Here is a 21,440-nt window from a genome sequence, read left to right as displayed (position 1 = left end):
ATAAAGTAGGACACCAGCATATAAAAGAAAGCTATATGAATCGAAACATAGCATATCTTCTTTCATTCTTTGATTTATATAGTTTTGGGTTTGGATGAGCTGTGGCATCTTCATAATCGGAGCATCATGTTTTTCTCTCACTGCTTGCTGCTTGCGTTGATGTTACATGCATATCCCTCATATTTCGGTGAGTATGTTGATTAATTTTGCCGAATTTAATGGAAAGACTTATATTTTATTTTAAATACATGTTAGCCCTGGTAGAGAATTTCGATTTGAATCTGTTAAGCATAGAACTCTCAGCTCTTTGGTAAAACAGAAGTTGTCATATTTTCGTTAGGAAACATTTATAAAGGTTTGCGTAGATAATATGAGTATTTTTCATTGAAGTTGAACAAACACGTTAACATAATTATTAGTATACGTAATAAAGATAGCTGTAATGAAAACTTTGCCAAACAGCTAAAAAAAAGAAGCTTATTCCATGTGGAAGCTATCACAGATTTGATGTTTGAGTCACTTGTGCTTCAATTGAAATCATTTTGATTAATACATTACTATGTTTATTGTGGCTCTTATAATGACAAAATATTGGTGTTTGTTTCAGTATTAACACTATTACCATACTACCTTCAACATATTATCATCGAGTGTGTTTCTAGATTGAATACATGATGTATTCATCAACGCTTCTGGAATAAACCTATTTGTCCCTAACATGTTAGCTCCATCTTAAATACCCCACAAATAAAGGAGAGAAAAAAGGCAATACAAGCAAACCTTACATCGTGTGATATTTATGACCGTACTCTACTTGACGTATCCTTCTAAAGTGGAGAGTGCTAACATGAACGCTCGAAATTGGTTGTATCGCAACCTCACCGACACAACAGAGTATGTAAAATACTTGAGACCTGTGAAAGATTCATACCAAACAGTAGAAGTTGGACTCCGATTTGAGCCGTTTATACATTATTTGGTAATGTACACTTTATTTATCCACCCATCGTCAAATGCACACACATGAAAGAAGCGAAAAGTAAAAGAGTAAAAAAAGTAAAAGAGTAAAAGAACTTAAAACAAATCGAATTTGAAGTTTAAACCATAAGGGGATAAGGTGCCAAGCCGATCGATATTAGTGCCTCTGGGGGACAGTGCACACGTAACGGAAAAGTCAGTGATCTTACAGGGGAAGGGTGGATTGAAGTGAAAAGCAACAGGGTAACCAGAAAAGTTGGATTTGACGGAGCGTAAATGTTCAGTAATTCGATCTGCCAGTCTTCGCTTAGTTTCACCTATGTAAAGTAAATTGCAACGTTTACACATAATAATATAAATCACATTAGTAGAAATACATGAAAAATGATGTCTGATTATAAAAGAGGTTTTAGGGCCAGTGATACGAAGCACAGTATTAGAAGTAACATATTTGCAGTTATTGCATCTACTACGGTTACAATGGTAGGTGCCGGGAGTGTCGACAGGGGTGGGTTGAGGTTGCGATGCCCTCACCAAATGATCCGCCAGGTTGTTCAGTCGCGTATACGCTGTAATAGGCATCTCCGTGAAAACGTACTTAGTGGTAGGGTCACGTGTGAGGGTTTTGAAGGTCCTGTATAGGATGTGGCGAATGTGTTGTAATAAGGGATGGAAAGGAAGTGTGAAAGGAATGCGATCGGTGTTAGTGACGGCGTTGGTGGGTTCCAGAGTCGATTCTCGGCTGATGAGGTTTTTTTTTTTTCCATCTCATTTATTCAAAAGTATCATAACATATGGTACACACATGTTTAAATTATTATTACAATTACAATTTTTAGATTATTTACAATTCTGATTACTACAATGTTATGTCAGCTCAATGTTACAAAGGAACTATTTACAAAATGAGAAAAATGTTTCCGAACTGAGTATTTCCCTCGCTTCTCTTATAAATATATGTGAACATATAAATACCAGTACACATACATAAATACATAGATATACACATTCATAGATATGTACATTCATACCTAAATATATATACATTCAAATATATGTATATATATACATGCATACACAAATATTAATATGTTACATATTATTATAATAATTAATATTATTATTTTTATTAAAATTTTTATTATAATTATTAAATGTTTATAATTTTTATTATTATTATTAATATTATAACTATTAGTATTAATAGATAACATAGGTTATACATAAATACAATTATAATCAAATAATAAGCAAAATGTAACTTGTGTTAAACAGATATTCTAAAAGTGGACATATTAGTAGCATATCTAGCATATTTGTTCATATGTAAAATATCAGTTCCCTAATATTGCGGGGATATGTTTAAACAGATCTTTCAACATACTGAATCTTGTCTTCGCATTCTTTGTACAACCATTTTTCGAATTTATACAAGACTCCACCTTCATAACAAACTTCATTCTATAATAAAAGTCATTAACTGAAGGAAGAGTTTCATTCTGCTTACAGATATACAGATAATATTTACAATGCAAAATGAAGAAGTTCATAGGGTGGTCCAGGACCAAATTATAACCAAAAAAGAAATCACGATTTGTCAAAATAAATTGTCGTCCGAAGAATAACTGTTCTGCATCTAGCAAAAAACTAGATGTAATATGGCAACTCCAAAACAGGTGTTCCACGCTCTCTGTCTCAATATGGCAAAAATTGCAGAGCGGTGATTCGACTTTATTCATATAGTACAATAACTTATTTGTACCCAATACCCGGTGTAAAAATCTAAATTGGAAGTACTGAATGTTTGTATCAGAGAGGGCAATGAATGGCATCTTGAAAATAACCGCCCAATAATCTTCCGTTAATGTGAAGGAGGCATTCCACTTTACACAGGTACGTGGCGGAAGTGAAATATGTCTGATTAAACGTGGGTATATCAGCCTCGAAACACTTGTGATACTGGATAAACGTTCGATAACCGAATCTTCACTAGAACGATCGATTGTTTTCTGCATCGACCGTTTCCAATCACGGGGAATAGCGGAAATAATGCCTGTCAGCCGAGTGAAGGGAAAACTAGGGATATTGTATTTACGAATGAATTGAACATAATTAAAGAATGACCCCTCCTCATTTAATAGGTCTTTCACATAAGTAACCCCGGCCAAATGAAACCTCCGATCATAGATTGTTGTATTGTCAATTCTAATGAGTGAGTTATTCCAAATGATCTGATCAACAAAATTGCTAGTCGGAATAGTGAAATTGGCAACCCCCAGGCTGTACAAATCTGTTTAATGAAAGTATTCCTAATATGGGCGATATCGGTACCTTTAAAATTACAACGAAATAAGAATTGTTTTCCAAAGGGGGTCAAGTGATAGTCGAAAAATATTTTCCAGAATCCTATAGCTGTAGGATCATAATAACGCTTAATCCACGAAGTCTTCAGAGCATTGGCAAAACTGTCAACATGAATAATTCAACCCACCACGATCAACAGTATTGATCATAGTTAAACGCCTCACTTTATCTGGAGCACCAAGAACAAAGTCAAATATAATGTCCTGTATCTCTTTCATGAAATACTTAGGGGGATTGGGGAGAACTTGGATTAAATACACCAATTGACTCATAGCAAAAGATATAACAATGACGTTCCTGCCAATAGGGGTTAAATCCCTTGAGCTCCAAATCCTAAGCTGGCTTTTCAGTCGTGAGAGCTTCTGAATGTAATTCAATCTAAAAAGATCGTCTCCATTATGTGTGAAACTAATACCAAGGAAATGAATAGGGTCCTCGCTAATACTGAGATTAAAATCACTAAGAAAGCAAGGGGGGGGGGGGGTTCATGATCATATCGCCTACTGGGAAAACCTTTGTCTTTCCATAATTTATTTTGAGTCCAGAGGCTAACTTAAACACATTAAAAGTATTGTTTAGCTCAATAATTGATTCCCTGGTCCCATCAGTCAAAATTACAGTATCGTCAGCATATTGTAACATTTTGAAACACTTATCATAAACATTGATCCCTCCTATATTATTGTTATTTAAAATAGACCTGGATAGTATTTCAGCACAAATTATGAATAGATATGGACTCAGTGGGCAGCCTTGCCTAACGCCTCTCTTTACTGGAAAGAAACCAGTGGAATACCCATTGTTACAAACACAGGAAACACTATTCGCATACAAGGTGGAAACCCAACGACGAAAAGTATGCCCAATATTAAAATAGACCAGAGATCTTTCAATGAAATTCCAATCCATGGAGTCGAAAGCCTTTTCAAAGTCAATGAAAAGCAGAAGACCTGGCCTGTGCGTGTCGGAAGTGTAATCTATGAGATCTAGTATGAAACGAATGTTCTCGCCAATAAATCTATTTGAGATGAACCCAGTTTGATGTTCACCAATTATGTGTGGAATAATACTTTTTAATCCATTCGCCAAGGATTTAGCTCCTATCTTGTAATCCGTATTTAATAATGTAATGGGTCTGTAATTGTTGAGATAACGTGGGTCTTTATCTTGCTTACAAATCAAAGTGATGATACCCCTGCTCTGTTCACAAGACAGTGCTTTGTTGCGAAAAGCATAATTGAGTGAACCCACAACAAGGTCACCAATGGTAGGCCAGAAAAACTTATAAAACTCAGTGGAAAAACCATCTGAACCCGGAGATTTACCATTAGACATTGATAACAAAGTATTATAACACTCTTCGGGGGTTAAATCGCCATCACAATGACTGAAATCGTTTCCATCGGGATTGAAAACAGGAATATCACTGAATACTGTTCCTATGTCGCAAAAAACCCTAGAATACAAACTTTCATAGAACCTTTTCAATTCGATCCGTATATTCTCGTTACCAGAAATATGATGATTGTTAACAATGAGCTTGCTTATAGTGTTGTTAGTTTTATTACGACGTTCCAGGTTTAAAAAATATTTGGTATTCTTCTCCCCTGACTCTACCCATTTCGCTCTCGACCGAACAATAATGCCCTCCAACTTATTACGATACAAAAGATTAAGTTTATCCCTGGCTTCATGCAGTTGGCGGCGTATTTCGGCGGAGGTATCAATGACTATTTTTTGATCAAGGTCAGAAATCAACATGAGCATTTCATGTTCTTCCTTACGTGAAATATATGCCTTCCGTTTACTGTAAGAGATAGTGTGACTACGAATTTTGTATTTTATATACTCCCAGCGAGAAGCAGGGTCAAGATGAAATGTGCTATCAATAAAATTGTCAAAAAGAGCATTTGTGGCCTCCACATACGCCGGGTCAGACAACAGAGAATTATTGAACTTCCAAAAGCCTCTTCCCCGTGGGACGTCAGATAATGACAGCGATAAAACAACTAAAGAATGGTCCGACTGGATAGGGGGTTGGAAGCAAATATTAGTAACCTTGTTAACCAACGACCGAGAAAGAAGGAAGAAATCCAGCCTACAAAAAATATCACCAACAGACGAATGCCAAGAAAAGGACTTATTCAACGGATTTCTCTCTCTCCAAATATCAATGAGATCGTGTTCTGCCATTCCTAAAAGGCACTCATCTCTGGCGTGGAAGTTTGTTCTGGGCTGCCCCCCTTGCTTATTAATACTAAGATTAAAAACAAAGTTGAAGTCGCCACCCCATATAATAGACTGACCATTGAAGCTATGTAATCGGCTCGTAATACTCTTGAAGAAAGAAGGATTATCGAGATTTGGACCATAGCTACAGACAAGAGTTAAAGGAGTATGCTCAATCGAAATATCTGCTATGATGCATCTACCAATATGGTCCCTATAAAAATCGATGATAGTAACATTTAATTTGGGGTTAAACAAAATAGCCACCCCAGTGCTGCAGTGAGTACCATGTGAAAAAAAGTATGGGGCCTCCCCATTCATTCTTCCAAATATTTTCGATATCAATAGTGGAATGAGTTTCTTGAATAAGGGCAATATCAAAATGATGCCGCTGAAAATATGTAAAATGTATTTTACGCTTTGAGGATCTCCTCATTCCCCTGACATTACTACAGCAAATTTTAAGGGTCATCTGTAGTGGAGAACCATATATCAAAGGTGTAATAAACAGAAGTCATGTAATTTTCATTTTTCGTATGGAAATAATGCAGTACATATTCAAATACCACATACCTTGTAGATGGATGGATAAAAAAAAAAAAAAAACATGATGAGGTTAATGCGTTGATTTGCGATAGTTATAACTGAGGGAGGGTATCCCCGAGATCGGAAGGAAACATTAAACATAGGAGATGCTTTGTCGTAATCAGATTCCTTGGAACAGATTTGCTTTGCTCTCAAAAGTTGAGATGAAGGAACTGAGTTAATGCAATTAGGGGGATGGCTGGAGGAATATAGCAAATATCTGTGTTAGTCCGTTGGTTTGAAGTTAATATTAGAAACGATGTTGTAATGCCCGATAGAGAGTTCCATGTCCAGGAAGGTCACCGAAGACTCGGAAATAGTAAGTTGTTAGTCCTTTTACTGTGCTACTTTTCGCTTCTTCCATGTGTGTGCATTGAACCATTTAATCTTTCTTCGTTCGCTGTTTACAGTTTCAGAAGTGTTTTTGCTCACTTTGTTAAAGGGTTTATACCCGAAAGGTCGTGTTTCTTTTCTTCATTAGCACTTGCAAACCTTGCAATTTTTCCACTAGAATTCTCAGTGCTACGCAGGACATTGCCTATATATATATATATATATATATATATATATATATATATATATATATATATATATATATATATATATATATATATATATATATATGTATGTATGTATGTATATATATATATGTATATATATATATATATATATATATATATATATATATATATATATATATATATATATATATATATATATGTGTGTGTGTGTGTTTTTATCAGCAAAACAAAATTCCCCTCTTCGTTGTACAATATTTTGGTTGATTGAATATTACATTAATGTCTCGGGATTCTTTTTTTTGGCTGCAATCGAAGGCGGAATGGTTTACCAATTTTCCTCTATATAAATATATATATATGTTTATATATATATATATATATATATATATATATGTATATATATATATATATATATTTATATATATATATATATATATATATATATATATATATATATATATATATATATATATATATATATATATATATATATATATATATATATATATATATATATATATATATATATATATATATATATATATATATATATACCTTTCCGCCTTTGATTGAAGCCAGGAAGACATCCCGAATTCTTAATGTAAAATTCAATCAACCAAAACACTGTACAACGAAGAGGGTATTTTTGTTTTGCTGATAATGAAAGCGTGTGTAAAAACATTTGTCATCGGTGATACATTTATTCTTTGCTAGATGAAGCTGATATCGGTACGATACAATAAATTAATAGTAAGCTGACTGCGCTGCTTATCATGTAATTACGGAAAGTTTACGGTATTTGTGTTACTTATTTCTTTCAGGATTACTCCAGTCAAGAATTGCAGTTAAGAGGCACCATGGTCATGGTTTGTTTGTTTTGCTTTCTATGTTAAAACTGAGCAATATTCTTATATATATATATATATATATATATATATATATATATATATATATATATATATATATATATATATATATATATATATATATATATATATATATATATATATATATATATCGGAGTTTCACGCGTTTTAGCGATCGTCAGACAACTGATAGTTTCAAGTTATGCTCCATGAATATATAGGTTCCTCGTCGGGATTACCGGAGATTATAGGGTTGTTGATGTATTGTTCTTCTGCCAGCGTATTCTCTTTTGCCTCCGTTCTGTTGGTGGGTTTGTTCGACTTTCTTTGGTGTACGGCTGTTGGTGTATTCTCTTTTGCGTCCGTTCTGTTGGTGGGGTTTTTTGCCTTTCTTCGGTGTTCGCTCCTTAGTTGTGTGTGGTTCCCTTGACTGTGTTTGGTGGTTGGACTGTAGTTGTTTATGTAGAACTTGTTTTCGTGGCGGCACTTCGATATGAGCTCTGGGCGTTTGTTCAGGAGGGTCCGTTTGTCTGCGTTGATGATGATGAGTTTTTCAGTGATACAGAGGTTGCACCGCTTCTACTCGTTGTTGTAGGCTTTGGCTCTGCTGGCGATCCACCAATTGATAGTGAATGGCTGATTGTTCTGTTTCATCTGTCAGATGTGCTTTGAGAGTTCTGTTGCGTTTTGGTGTTTTTCGTGGTTGAAGGAAACCTTGTGATTATCATATCTGAGCATGAAGGGGGGTTCCGTTAGGCCTATGTTTGTCATGCAGTTGTCGGTGGTTTTCACTTCAGCCTTGTATATAATATATATATATATATATATATATATATATATATATATTAATATATATATGTATATATAATCAATAAAGAATGATACACCAGAAAAATCCTACTTCACGACCGGTTTCGTCCTTTTGTGACTCATCAGGCGAAGGTAGGAATCGAACCCGGATCTTCGTGTCACGAACCTTAGCCGTACCACTAGACCACAGTGATTCTACTGGTATGTTATTCTTAATTGATTTACCATATATCTGTCATACCACTTGCTACACATTCAATTCTTATTTATGACTTATCTTGCCTATAAAGAGTGGTTATTCTGTGTAAAATTGTGTAAAGATTGTCAGATTCAAAGCGCCAGAGGTGCACTCTGTACAATCTTAATACTTGGGTTATACGCCCTTAATGACAGTTATTCAAAGACAATTTATACGCTTTAACATATGGAACGCGAAAAGGACCACAACATATGATGATGTTACTTCTGCTTACTAGTCCCGTAACCCGCCAGGGTTGCAGGGGAGCTGCAATGGAGAACTCGTCAGCCGCTTCCATTCCTGTCGGTCGTGGGCAAGAGCTTGGGTTGTAGCAAGGTTCATGCCAGTCCACTCCTTGATGTTGTCGGCCCATATCTTCCTCTGTCTGCTCCGTCTTTTCTTCCTTCGTACCCCGTACCGTGCCTCAGAGGATGGTCTTCGACAGCCCGTCAGTTCTTGTCACATGCCCATACCATCTCAGTTTTCTTTTCTTGACTGTGGTCAGTAGGTCTTCGTAGTTGGCGATGTGTTGCTTGACGGTTCTGCGTACTTCCTCATATCATTTCCACTGCTTGGATCTTCTTTTGCAGCTCGGCAGTAAGGGTCCATGGCTCACATGCATACAGGAAGATCAACAGTACAAGTGCTTGCAAGAGCTTTCACTTGGACCTGAGGGAGATGTTCCTGTCGTTCCAGATTGTTTTGAGCTTTGCCAATGCTGCGGCTGTCTGTGCAGCTCTTGCCAGGACCTCTGCCTTAGAGCCCTGATGATGGCTCCAAGATACTTGAACTGATTTACTGTCTCCAGTTGTTGTCCACTGGCCACGATATTCCTTGTGAATGGAGTTGTGCTGTTTGTCATCATCTTGGTCATCCCGGCACTGATCTCCATGCCATACTTTATTGATGTGTCATCCAGGCAGTTCACAAGGTTGGCAAGTTCGTCCTCGTTACCAGCAAGCCTGTCAATGTCGTCGGCAAACCGGAGATTTGTGATGTTTCTTCCTCCAGTAATGACTGTGCCATTATGATTTTCAAAGGCATCTGTCATGATACGTTCTAAGAAGATGTTGAACAGTGTGGGTGACAGTAGGCAGCCCTGGCTGACTCCGACCGATGTATGGAACCAGTCTCCAACTACGCCTTGTAGAAGTACTGCACTGCTGGCTTTGGTGTATAGCTGCTTGATAGTTTGGATCAGCTTCTGGCCCATATTGTATTTCTTCATTAACGACCAATGCCATACCCTGTCAAATGCTTTTTGAAGTCTATTAAGACATGATGGATGTCTTGTTGATGCTGGCTATGTTTTTCAAACAGGACTCGTTTGTTGAAAATCTGCTCTGTGGTGCTCCTTCGACTACGGAAACCAGCTTGCACTTCGGCGATGATTTCTTCAGCTTGGGGTTTCAGCCTATGTAATAGGATTTTTAGCATCACTTTGCTACTATGGCATATGAGGCTGATGGTTCTGTAGTTCTGGCATTGTTGTAAGTTTCCCTTCTTGGGGAGAGTGATAATAAGTGACTGGGTCCACAATGTAGGCCTATCTCCTGTCTGCCAGATTTTGTTGCAGATACGAGTAAGGACATCAGTTACTGTGTCTCCTCCATGCTTTGTCAACTCAGCGGGGATGTTGTCTACGCCTTCAGCCCTCCCATCTTTCAGTGATGGTATGGCAGTTTCAACTTCTTCACGCAGAATTGGGTAGTCGTCATCGTTCGAAGATTCCTGTGTTATTAGTACATCTTCATCTCCATGAAGCTCGTAGTTGTATAGTTCTGGACAGTATTCAGTCCATCTGTTTAGGATTTCTGTTTCTTCCATGAGGCAATTCCCTTCCTTGTCTTGTAAAGTGTTGCCTCTTTCCTGTTTTTGTTTTGTGAGGTCCTTCACAAGTTGGTAAAATCGCCTAGTGTTGTTGTTGCTCAGGCTCTTTTCAGTCTCTTAACATTGGTTCTCGATCCATCCTTCGTTAGCCTTGTTCATGTCTTTCCTGATCTTCTTGTTGATAAGCCTGCAAGCGTCTGCTCCTGCTCTGGTGGTTTTCCATTTTTGAGGGCCCTCCTTGTGCCACACATCTCCAGGATCTCATCAGTGACCCAAGGTTGAGCTTTCCGGCGGTGTTTGCCAAGGATGTCGCCTGCTGTTTCTGTCAACACCTCATTGAACCTGGTGGTCAGTTCTTCAGCATAATCATCAAGTGTCAGCAGTGGTGCAAATTTCCCGCCAATATATATATATATATATTTTTTTTTTTCACTGTTCTTAATTTTCCAACTCATTACGATTTTCATTTATATATATTCATTTGCCTTTGTCGTTTACCTCCATTGCATATATATATATATATATATATATATATATATATATATATATATATATATATATATATATATATATATATATATATATATATATATATATATATATATATATATATATATATATATATATATATATATATATATATTAATATATATATATATATATTAATATATATATATATTAACATATATATATGTATATATATATTAATATATAATTATATATATATATATATATATGTATATATATTTATATATATATATATATATATATATATATATATATATATATATATATATATATATACATATATATATATATATATATATATATATATATATATATATATATATATATATATATATATATATATATATATATATATATATATATATATATATATATATATATATATATATATATATATTTATTTATTTATATATATACAGACTTGGTATGACTTCCGCCTTTCCTGGAATCCTGATGATTACGATGATTTAGACTACATAGAACTTTCCCTCACTGAAATATGGCGACCGGAATTGATTTTGTATGAAAGGTAAGACGCCGTGTGGAATAAGACTTCTTTCATTTTCTCTTCGTGTTGGTCTTCATTAATTCAATGACTGTTATATACCATGCGACATACCTTTCACAATTGGTCAAACATATATCAAGGAATTATGAAGACATAATCTGACAAACTTAATTCTTCACTGTCATCCTTTGAGGCTTGACTCAAACTCTTTCATAAAAATCAACTTATACGTGTGCCTCTATTTTCTTTGAATTACCCGTGGAGGTTATTAAATACTCGCTGACCACGAATCATAATCCGTAGACGTTTTCGTCCGTCTCTTTTTCGTTCTTCTTTTTCATTTTTAAACGTGTGAAATCTTCAAAGCTAAGCATAATTGAAACAAGTACAATTCGTGTGCTTTCTGCAAATGCTCACAGACACTTACTATGTCACCAAAATGATAAAAAGTTACTTAGCAGGAATGAACAAATATACAGTATACTTTATCAAATCGACCAAGTTTGCTTCAATGAAGCCATTTCTTGAATGCTTATATATTTGTATCATGAAAATGTTGCCTGTTGCTGTTTTTTGTTCTCAGACTATCAAAACATAGCGATGAAAGTTTCGAAACAGAGACCGATGTTGTAAAAGTATATAACACTGGTAAAGTAGACTGGGTAACCATAGCGTCAACGAGATCGTTTTGCTCGATAAACGTGGAGAACTTTCCAAAAGACAAACACACTTGTGACGTTACGTTTACAACTTGGTTGCACCGGGACAATGAGGTAAACATTGAACTATCGTTACAAGCTTAATGAACACAAAGAAAGCAATTAGATTGTAAACAATACATAAAAATGTATTACTGGTTGACTAAAATGAGGTACGGTTGCGTAATTCTTCTAGAAATCATGAATATCGTTTTCATTAATTTGCTATTGCCTTATTGGGTACAATTTTTTTTGTTTCATTTGGAACTGTCATTTTTGTTTGCCTCGTGAGGAATATATTGATATATCAACACTGAAGGATCTGATTACTAGAAACCCATCTGTAAAACGTGTCTCTTAACATCCTTTTCCGTCGTTGAGATAAATCGTTCCAACTTTTTCGAAGACTGTTTTGTCCAATAACTTAAAGCATAATCGCTTCTGTACGTTCCAACTGAGTAGTAGGGGACCAGTGTGGTTACACAAACATAATGTGTAGTTCAGTATTGTAGCAATTTGGCTAACAACGTTGTAAAACGTCAAAGTTAGTATCATACTTGCTGATTCTTCTTCTTCTTCTTCTTTATATCTGTATTCCCATATCCCTATACCTATCCCTATTGATATCCCTCTCCCTCTCCATATCCCTATCCTATCCCTACCATATCCTTATCCCTATCCCTATCGCTATCCCTATCCCTATCCCTATTACTAATCCTATTCCAATTCCAATTCATATTCATATTCTTTTACCTTTCCGATACCTTTTCTTTAAATGTTGCTCTGGAATTATACAAGATTTCTTTGAAGCATCGGATTCATTTTGGTCTTTCACACTTTAACTATGCAGCAAAAACTACACATTTTGGGCAAGATGGATTCATGTGAAATTGAGCATCTTACTTGGCGTCTAACATTTACTGGTCTTGGAGGTAATGACTCCCTATACAGATGCCACCAATACCTTCAAAACCAATCATATGTTCGTTACATTGCCAATTTGGAAAGAATTAACACAAAATTCGGCATGTACACCTTAGTGGCACCAAACACATTGATATCATTTTTGAGTGCGTTTACTATCTGCTTCGGGAGAGGAGACAACACCGGACCAGCGTTTGGTATGATGTGCCTTCTGGCTTTAATCATTCAACTTGGGACACTATACCAAGAACTTCCTGATACTGCTTTCTCTAAAGTGGGTAAGTACAGCCCCCCCCCCCCCCCCCAATGCACCGTTAACGGTTCCACCTTTATTAACATCAGAACTGACCTGAAACTAGATGAATTCATGCACAATATTTGGTGTAACAAAGTGGTAACATAATGAGTCTGCTTACCCGTTCAGAGGTAGGGTAAAATCAGTTATCTTTGTTAATGTGTTGTGAAATTTTTTTTTCACGAAGTCCTCATAAACCGTAAGACCAAGGGACTTGATTGTTGCGTGTCTGTCACATGATCAAACTTCAGACAACATAGGTAAAATAGCAATTTAGTCATGATTCGAAAAACAATGACAAAATATCAAAACCATGGAGCCCTTCTAGGATATTTGGCTTTTACGATAGCACTTTGTTGCCATTGAAAGTGCTTTGCTCTGATTTTTCCTATTTTTTAGATATATTTTGGCTTATTAGTTTTTCTTCTCAAGAAATACATTTTGGTATCTCAAACCTATTCCTACTAGATGTTTGAAAATGTTGATTAAGTTTATACGTCAAGAAAAATGAGAATATATACTATATATACAGATGTCGATACAGTAAATGTTGTAAGTAACCTTAACTAGTGTGTCTGCATTTTTCTATGCATTTTTCAGGTCAATCCATAGCGTGGTTAAGTATTGTAGTTACTGTCGGAACAGTCGTTTCTCTAATAAATATGGGCATAGAAGATGTCAGTTACTATTTCTTCAAGCTGAAGACGTATATCTTGTCCTTGTTCTTTAATCCAGAAGAGTATGAACCTCTAACTGATTCACCAGATACAAACGAGAAACGACACCAATCGTGGTTTAAAATCAAGATAGCTGTGGCACTTATCTTTTTCGTAGTCATAATAGTGATCAACCTTTATATGTTTCTAAGTGTGAGCACATAATAACCATTGTTCATGCAATACAGATATACCATATGCATCTCCTAGAAAGTGTGAGAGCTCCAAGGCAACTGTAGACAAACTGTTTAAAAAGAACTCCGCTTTCTGAAACATATGCTTTTTATAATGTAATTAAAAATGAACGAGTCAACAATGTAGCTTTCTGTTGTGGTGTGTATTTGATAAAAGAAGTTACACTGCACACTGAATCAAGTAGAATATTTGACCGTGACATATTATGTTTCTTAACATTAACATTATAAATAGGTGACACTTCACATGTTTCGGATAGCAAATTAATGAAATATGTTAGAAAATTAGTAATGACTACTTAAGCAGGAAGATTTTCATTAAGAACAACCTTGTTTACTTTACAGCCGTTCATTTTATTTTATTTTATCAATTTTTATGGAACATGAAATATTGTATGCATTGTTCGTGAAAAGTATCTCATATATGATTTTCCAACAATACAACAATATAATCTTTCCATATTATATATTGAATGCAATGCTTGAAGATATCCCTTGTAAATATCAATAATATTTGTTCGGCAGTATATAGCACTAACTAAAAGAATGCGATCTTATAACTTTAATTTATAGTTTTACAACTATCAAATATATTTCTCCATTAGTCTACTAAAGGTACATATCATATGAAAAGCAGAATGACCAAACTGAAAGCTGCCAAATCAAAGAAGACATGGTGCACTGTTGTTGTCTCTACCGACGCATGTGTCAATAACTCATTACGTCTGTATCATTGCATAAAAATCATGTCCAATACCCCTCCCATTCCCTCCTTTTTTCTTTGGGGATTCTAGGCCATCAAGACCTACCGTAATAATTCAAGAATGAGAACACCTATTAACATATTTTGTTTATGTTATCGCAAGTCACCTCTTGTGGTTAGAGAGAGTCGGTGATTCCACTTAGTATGTACTGATCTACGATGTGTAAACGCACGCAGTCTCAAGCAATGTCAGTTTCAAATGGTAATCAAAAAGTTTAGCCAGCACCCTTGATATCATTTCTCTGAATGAGACAAAACTAGATAACACCCAAGTACATACCCTAGACTATCAGATTTTCCGAGAAACACCTTCGTATGATTGTTTGCTCTGATCACGTGGCTCCAAATCCACTCCATCCATATTATTAGAGACGATATTATTTGTGATCTCTACCCTATTATCTTCGAAACCAACCTAAATATAAACCTAAACCAGGCTATTTTGATCTGTAGAATGCAAACGGGGGACATCACTCTTGGAAACATATCCCCTCCCAGGGAGAAACCCTTAGATTACATTGGCAGGACCACCGATTAAATTTCCAAATAATTTTTTAAAACCTGCCACAAGCACTCCTATATGGATATAGTAATTTGCTTGAGACAACAGTAATATGAAATCCATTAAAAAGGAGTAACGTAGTAAAACAGAATATTTCAATCAAGTCCAAGATGGATTTATTACGTCATCTCAATAAAAAAGGAAAATAATTTACGCTCAGATGACAGTGAGTCTACAGTCTAATGATCTAAATGTTAACATTTTGGGTAAAACAAAACATTACTGAACAGTTGATGCAGTTTGTCAGGTGGCACACACATTTGCCAGTAGATATTACAGTTAGTCAGGTGGCTCAACATTGGACAGTTGGTACTACCATTAGTTAGGTGACACAAAGATGGGACAGTTGATACTAAAGTTAGTCTGGTGGCAAAAACTTTAAACTGTTGGTAATTCAATAAACCTGGTGATGACTCTTTTGGACAGGTTATTACATCCTCTGCATAATTACAATTACAGTTAATTACAAAGTAATGAGATATTAGACAAGTAATGGTATAACTCTCAGTCAGGTGATATCTACATTTAACAGATGACGATAAGACGACCAAACACTCTGTCAGGTGATATCTTCATATAACAGATGACGATAAGACGACCAAACACTCTCAGTCAGGTGATATCTACATATAACAGATGACGTAAAGACGACCCAACACTCTCAGTCAGGTGATATCTACATATAACATATGACGAAAAGACGACCCGACACTCTGAGTAAGGTTTTATCTACATATAACAGATGACGAAAAAACGACCCGACACTCCCAGTCAGGTGGTATCTACATATAACATATGACGAATAGACGACCCAACACTCTCAGTCAGGTTTTATCTACATATAACAGATTACGTGTTATCAGCTCAGGGTACAGTTGTTCAGGACAAACGTGAGAATGTCTTTTCTGTCTTGATTCAAAATCTCAGACATCGCAGAATATATAAGCAATGATCTACAACATAGCAAACTTAACTTTATTCCTAAAGTCATCCTTCAATAAAACAATAACTCGTTTGACATTTTAGACACATTTAAAGAAAGCACAACTTATAGTGCAGCATAACATTTATAACATAATATATGCAGTACAGTATAAGAAATATAACATGATAGTATAATATGGTATGTAATAACATAACAAAACATTACACATCAAAGCATAGCATAATATGGTGTACAGTTATAAATTAAGATGTGTAGTTGTATAGTTTACACAAATATCATGAAAGTTTAATATTTTTATCATTTTTAACGCAGCTAATACATACGAGAAAACGCATACAAGGTATTTAGTTGTTTCGAATAGACCATTGAAGAGGCACAAAACCAATATTACCATTACCAATATCATCAATACGATGATAATGGATTATGTCTGCAACACAAACTGTCTTGTAATTCTATTATTTAGCACCGTAGTAGTGGCCATAGATTATGTAGTTTGGTTAGTAGCACAATGTCTTCTTCTTTAAACTAAGAACTATATCAACCGGTGGATCTAAAATTGGTTTCAACAAAAACACTGGGTTATACTAATGACTACAAAAAATATATAGGATAAGCAATGAACGTCTTACACCGCTTAACAACTGCGTGAGTAATATTGCCTGTCAGTCTTGGTGGTTTCGGGTGCGCTTAGAGTGGAGGGGGGCTGGGGGCGGTGAGTAGGGGTTGGATGATCTCCATAGATTACTTATTGCGTTGGTTAGACCCTTGTAGAAGTATACGTGGATATTTCCCTGCTTACATGTACTTTTCATGTGACATAGTAGATGGTAACTTTGTATCGGTGCATCCCTCATAGGAAATGATACAATCAACTTGGCCAAAATGTCGAGAGGTAAAATATTCTATACACGACTGTAGCCAAAATATGTACAAGTAAGATACATCAACGGTTAAATATTAATGTGCCAACAAAATTGTTTTTTTTTCTGAGATCGGATGTACAATTTAAGGAGTACGTATTGCAACATAGCTATTGTTACCTTTGTAAGACTAGCGATGCTGTATAGCTTTTCGAGGTGACTTGTTTCTGAAGACAAAACGGAGAGGTTACATTTTAGTACGAAGCAATAAAGTGAAGTCGTATAGGTAGATAAGTGTTATGAGTGACAAAACATTACATTTAGATATGCAACGAGGAAAAAGGTATGTACAACATTCATTATTCCTCGTCCTTTTCATGGAAAGTCTCCAGATGGGCTACACAAGATCATCTCGGAGAGTCAATCGTGACCTTACAGAGGTACTCATTTTCCGGAAATACGCGTGTAACGTATGACATTCTGAGACTACTTGGAAACTTCCTGGAACAACGATGAATATAGTTATTATATAATAATGATATAAGCTTTATTCAACTCTTCAATTTATTGGTATTCTCGGGCTGCATCCCCATGTTCCCATCAATATTCCCATTGGTGGTACTGAGTTATGGTAGAACAGATATTGTTTAGAGACAGTAATCAACTTTTTTAGGGAACCTGTATAGGTCTTCTTACACCATTGACCCACATCTACACCAGCATATACATTCCGTATATTACATGTAGGATAATCGGGGATATTTGTTCTAAGGGTCATATGGCTAAAATATTAGCTGCACTGGCGTCATTACCCTCTGACTCTTCAAGGTGGCTATTTAATCAGTCCGAATTATGCTTCATTCCAGGAAGGGTCCCTTACCACCCAAGTGTGGACACGCAGAGTATAGTGCCCTTAACATGAGATTGGGGCTTGTCCCCATTTTGTATGTTACTGTCATTTTAGTGTAGGATAGGTACCTGTTACATTCAAATCGAGGACATCCTATTGTTTTATTGTTCCCGCTTACCTCTATCTTTAATCACAAGTTTTAGAAATAAATGTGAGGGATGTCATTGCATGGTTGTCCATATCATGAATTTACATGACAATGTTGGGTTTTGTTAGCCATGCATACATCTGCATGGCAACAAAATGTTTACATATACTGCTTGGCCTCCAACTAGGGACAATGAAGAGAGGGTTCTTCTTTCGAGTAGTCCCCTACGTGCCTATGTATATTTCATTGTCACATGTTTGGTACATTCTGCTACCATCAGTTTATCTAGACCTGGCCTGTTATCTCTCATTGAGACTTGCTGAACATCTTACATGAATAGTCACATTGTGAGATAATTAACTGTGCATGCTCCCAATGAACATTTGGGAGGTAAGCTGTATCGGCCCTCAATGTAGCATGCTACACTAAATAGGAATTTACTCAATGAAATAAAACCAACTATCGAAAGAAGTGTTCTTCGTTCTAGAACAAGCAAACATGTCTTTATTTTAAACTCAACAAAGATAAAAACATATGTTAGAGAAGATAGATAAAGATTGTTTGCATAATCCCATGGTGTCAGAGAAAAAGTCATGGAAAACTCAAAGAAAACACAATTCATAGGAGCAATGACAGAACAAACATGGAAATGCTGAGGATGCTCTTAACAACGATCAACTGAAAACCAAAATCTGATGGATTAGCACCACAAACATATTTACAAGATCTTGCAAGCTGAATAAAACGCTTTACCAATCAATGATAAACATATATTGTGTTCAACCTAAACATCAGGCTACCTTAACTACTTTGGTTCAACACATAATCATTGACTCTTTTTAATGTATGGTTATGATACTTTTGTGGGCCAGTAAAACTGATCTTTTTGCAACATATGTACCTGTGTTGCAGCACCTAAATTCAACTATTACACTGTAAACACTGTTAAATATTGTTCTGCTTTATTGCTTTCAGAATAACAACTTTCCTTCAAACTGTTACTTAAACCATTAAAGACATAAAGTTAATAAGGACCAAGCACATTCAGAAACCAAATTATTTTTTCTTTGACTGCTTAATGATTGAAACTACACGAACACAAACTCAAAAACTGTGTCATTCTGCAACAATGATCAAACATTTGTTATGGGTATTAAAATGTATAAGGTCGTTAAAAATCTAACAGAAAAAATATATACTTTCTAACTTAAACCAACAAATTAAGTCATCGCTAAAATAACAATGATGAAATAAAGAAGTACATAATATTTTTGATCCTGGCAGTTATATTTGGTGTTATGTGCTAAGTGGTTTTGAGGTTTATTCTCGATTCCTTCGAGAGAACATGCATGAATAGCTTTCTTTCCAAGAAAAGTTTGCTGAGGAATGTCTTCATCCAGATGACAGCCAACACACAACTACCTTTATCACCACCACACTCGCCTCACTCAAAAAATCATGAAGTCCTGTAACATATCATCAGAACGTTGAATGTGGCAAAAAGCTTTCAGAAACTAACAGTTAAAATTACAAACAATGAGAGAGAGTGAAGACAAAATTGAAGGGCTAAAAGTAATAATACTGTTATCAGTATATGTATGACCTTTTTGCTCTGTATATAAAGGCCAGGTAGTTGTACTTACTGTGAATTCAACTGAACTTGCATAATTTGTTAACTACTTAAATGGTAGAGAGCAACAATCCTCCTTTCCCAATTTGTTTTCACAAAGTATGTTTGAATCAGTTTACACTGATTCCACCACCACTTCACCAACAATAGGCTAGGGATGACATTAGATGTCTTCCTGCCATTTAAGCTCCCAGAGGTGGTGAAGTGACCTAAGCTGGTCCTTCTAGTATATGTGTTAACTATACTCAAAAGTAGTAAGTCACATTAGGAACACACAAATAATTTAAAGCACCCTGGAAGGCAGCTGGGGATATTAACAGTGCTCCCCATTTCGAGTGTGCAGTGACCAAGCGTGTTGTACACCTCTGGTACATTCACACCAAGGGTAGTTGTAACATCAGTTTAGTCAAAAGTTGCAAAACTGTCCACATGATTCACTCTCATACTCCGTGCTCCTTTAACCCCCAACGCTTGATAATGTGTTTAATTAGCTAAACAAATGTATGCAAAAGACAGACTCATACATTTCTATGAACCATAGCACCCAAATTGGGATACTTATAACAGTGCTTCCTACTGTCAATGTGTGCTCATTCCTCTGATTGGCCCACTTATCATTTGAAGTCTCAACCTCTTAAAAGCCTATTGCTCAAATGCTCAAAAAACCATAGCCATCCGCCAAGCCCATCATCTTAATTTTTGTAAAACTTACATGATGTCCTGTAATGTTAATTACATTTTTTAGAGAAGTAAAGAGTGGAAGGACATTTAAAACGCCAAATTAATGGGACTGTCCCAAACGTATGCCTGTAATAAAATAAAAAATGTTAACATTTTACATTCTCACTGATGAAGTTATAAGTTAGTTTCACTAAGGTAACTATGAAATCAGTGCAAGAGACCTCTTCCCGACTTTCTAGCTCTTGAAGTTATGCTGTTTCGTACAAAGTCCTTTACGTTTCTCCAATATCTTTTCTGAAGACACCTCTCTTTCTTCAAGGTCGCCTGAATAGCTTCCTTTCCTTGCAGCTTTTGCATAGCTATGAAGTTACCCAGGTGACGCTTAACTGCAGCCTGTTTTTCTTCTGACCAAGGTCCTTTTTTTTGGTCTAGAGGGCACTGATGTTTTGAACTAATTGGCTGTTTTGGTGAGGGGTGACTTCTTGAATTTCTTCCTTATAGTCATACTTTCATCACTGATTTTTCTGATCTATATAAGAAAAAAAAAATTAAAAAAAGTAACAAGTAATATTTGGCAGGGGGGAGGGGCAGTTGGTTTTTGTATTAAGTTTTGATAAATTTTCCTTTGCATGGTGAGTGGCACTACTTGTTAAGCCTTGCAAGGTTTCCAGATATTACAAAAGTGGTAGTTTTGCTCTACAAACAAACATTTT

The 21,440-nt window shown here is 35.7% G+C and overlaps 1 protein-coding gene across 7 annotated transcripts in view; it reads left to right on the top strand.

Annotated features, from left to right (window-relative positions):
* LOC139982965 (neuronal acetylcholine receptor subunit alpha-9-II-like) overlaps positions 1-19,684 on the top strand; it is a 33,573-nt gene extending 13,889 nt beyond the window's left edge. For 2 of the 7 annotated variants that reach the window (XM_071996215.1, XM_071996214.1), the window contains exons 2-8: positions 83-187; positions 834-979; positions 7,499-7,543; positions 11,369-11,478; positions 12,041-12,230; positions 13,006-13,357; positions 13,975-19,684. In XM_071996215.1, the coding sequence (XP_071852316.1) occupies positions 127-187; positions 834-979; positions 7,499-7,543; positions 11,369-11,478; positions 12,041-12,230; positions 13,006-13,357; positions 13,975-14,255 (1,185 nt within the window). In that variant the 5' untranslated portion in view covers positions 83-126 and the 3' untranslated portion in view covers positions 14,256-19,684. Of the gene's footprint in view, positions 1-82; positions 188-725; positions 980-7,498; positions 7,544-11,368; positions 11,479-12,040; positions 12,231-13,005; positions 13,358-13,974 lie in introns of all 7 variants that reach the window. The other 5 variants (XM_071996217.1, XM_071996216.1, XM_071996218.1 and 2 more) reach the window with 5 other exon arrangements.
* The last annotated feature ends 1,756 nt before the right edge of the window (positions 19,685-21,440 follow it).

The sequence above is a fragment of the Apostichopus japonicus genome, chromosome 16, assembly GCF_037975245.1.
Source record: "Apostichopus japonicus isolate 1M-3 chromosome 16, ASM3797524v1, whole genome shotgun sequence".
Lineage (NCBI taxonomy): Eukaryota > Metazoa > Echinodermata > Holothuroidea > Aspidochirotida > Stichopodidae > Apostichopus > Apostichopus japonicus.
This window is presented reverse-complemented; position numbering and strand designations above follow the sequence as displayed.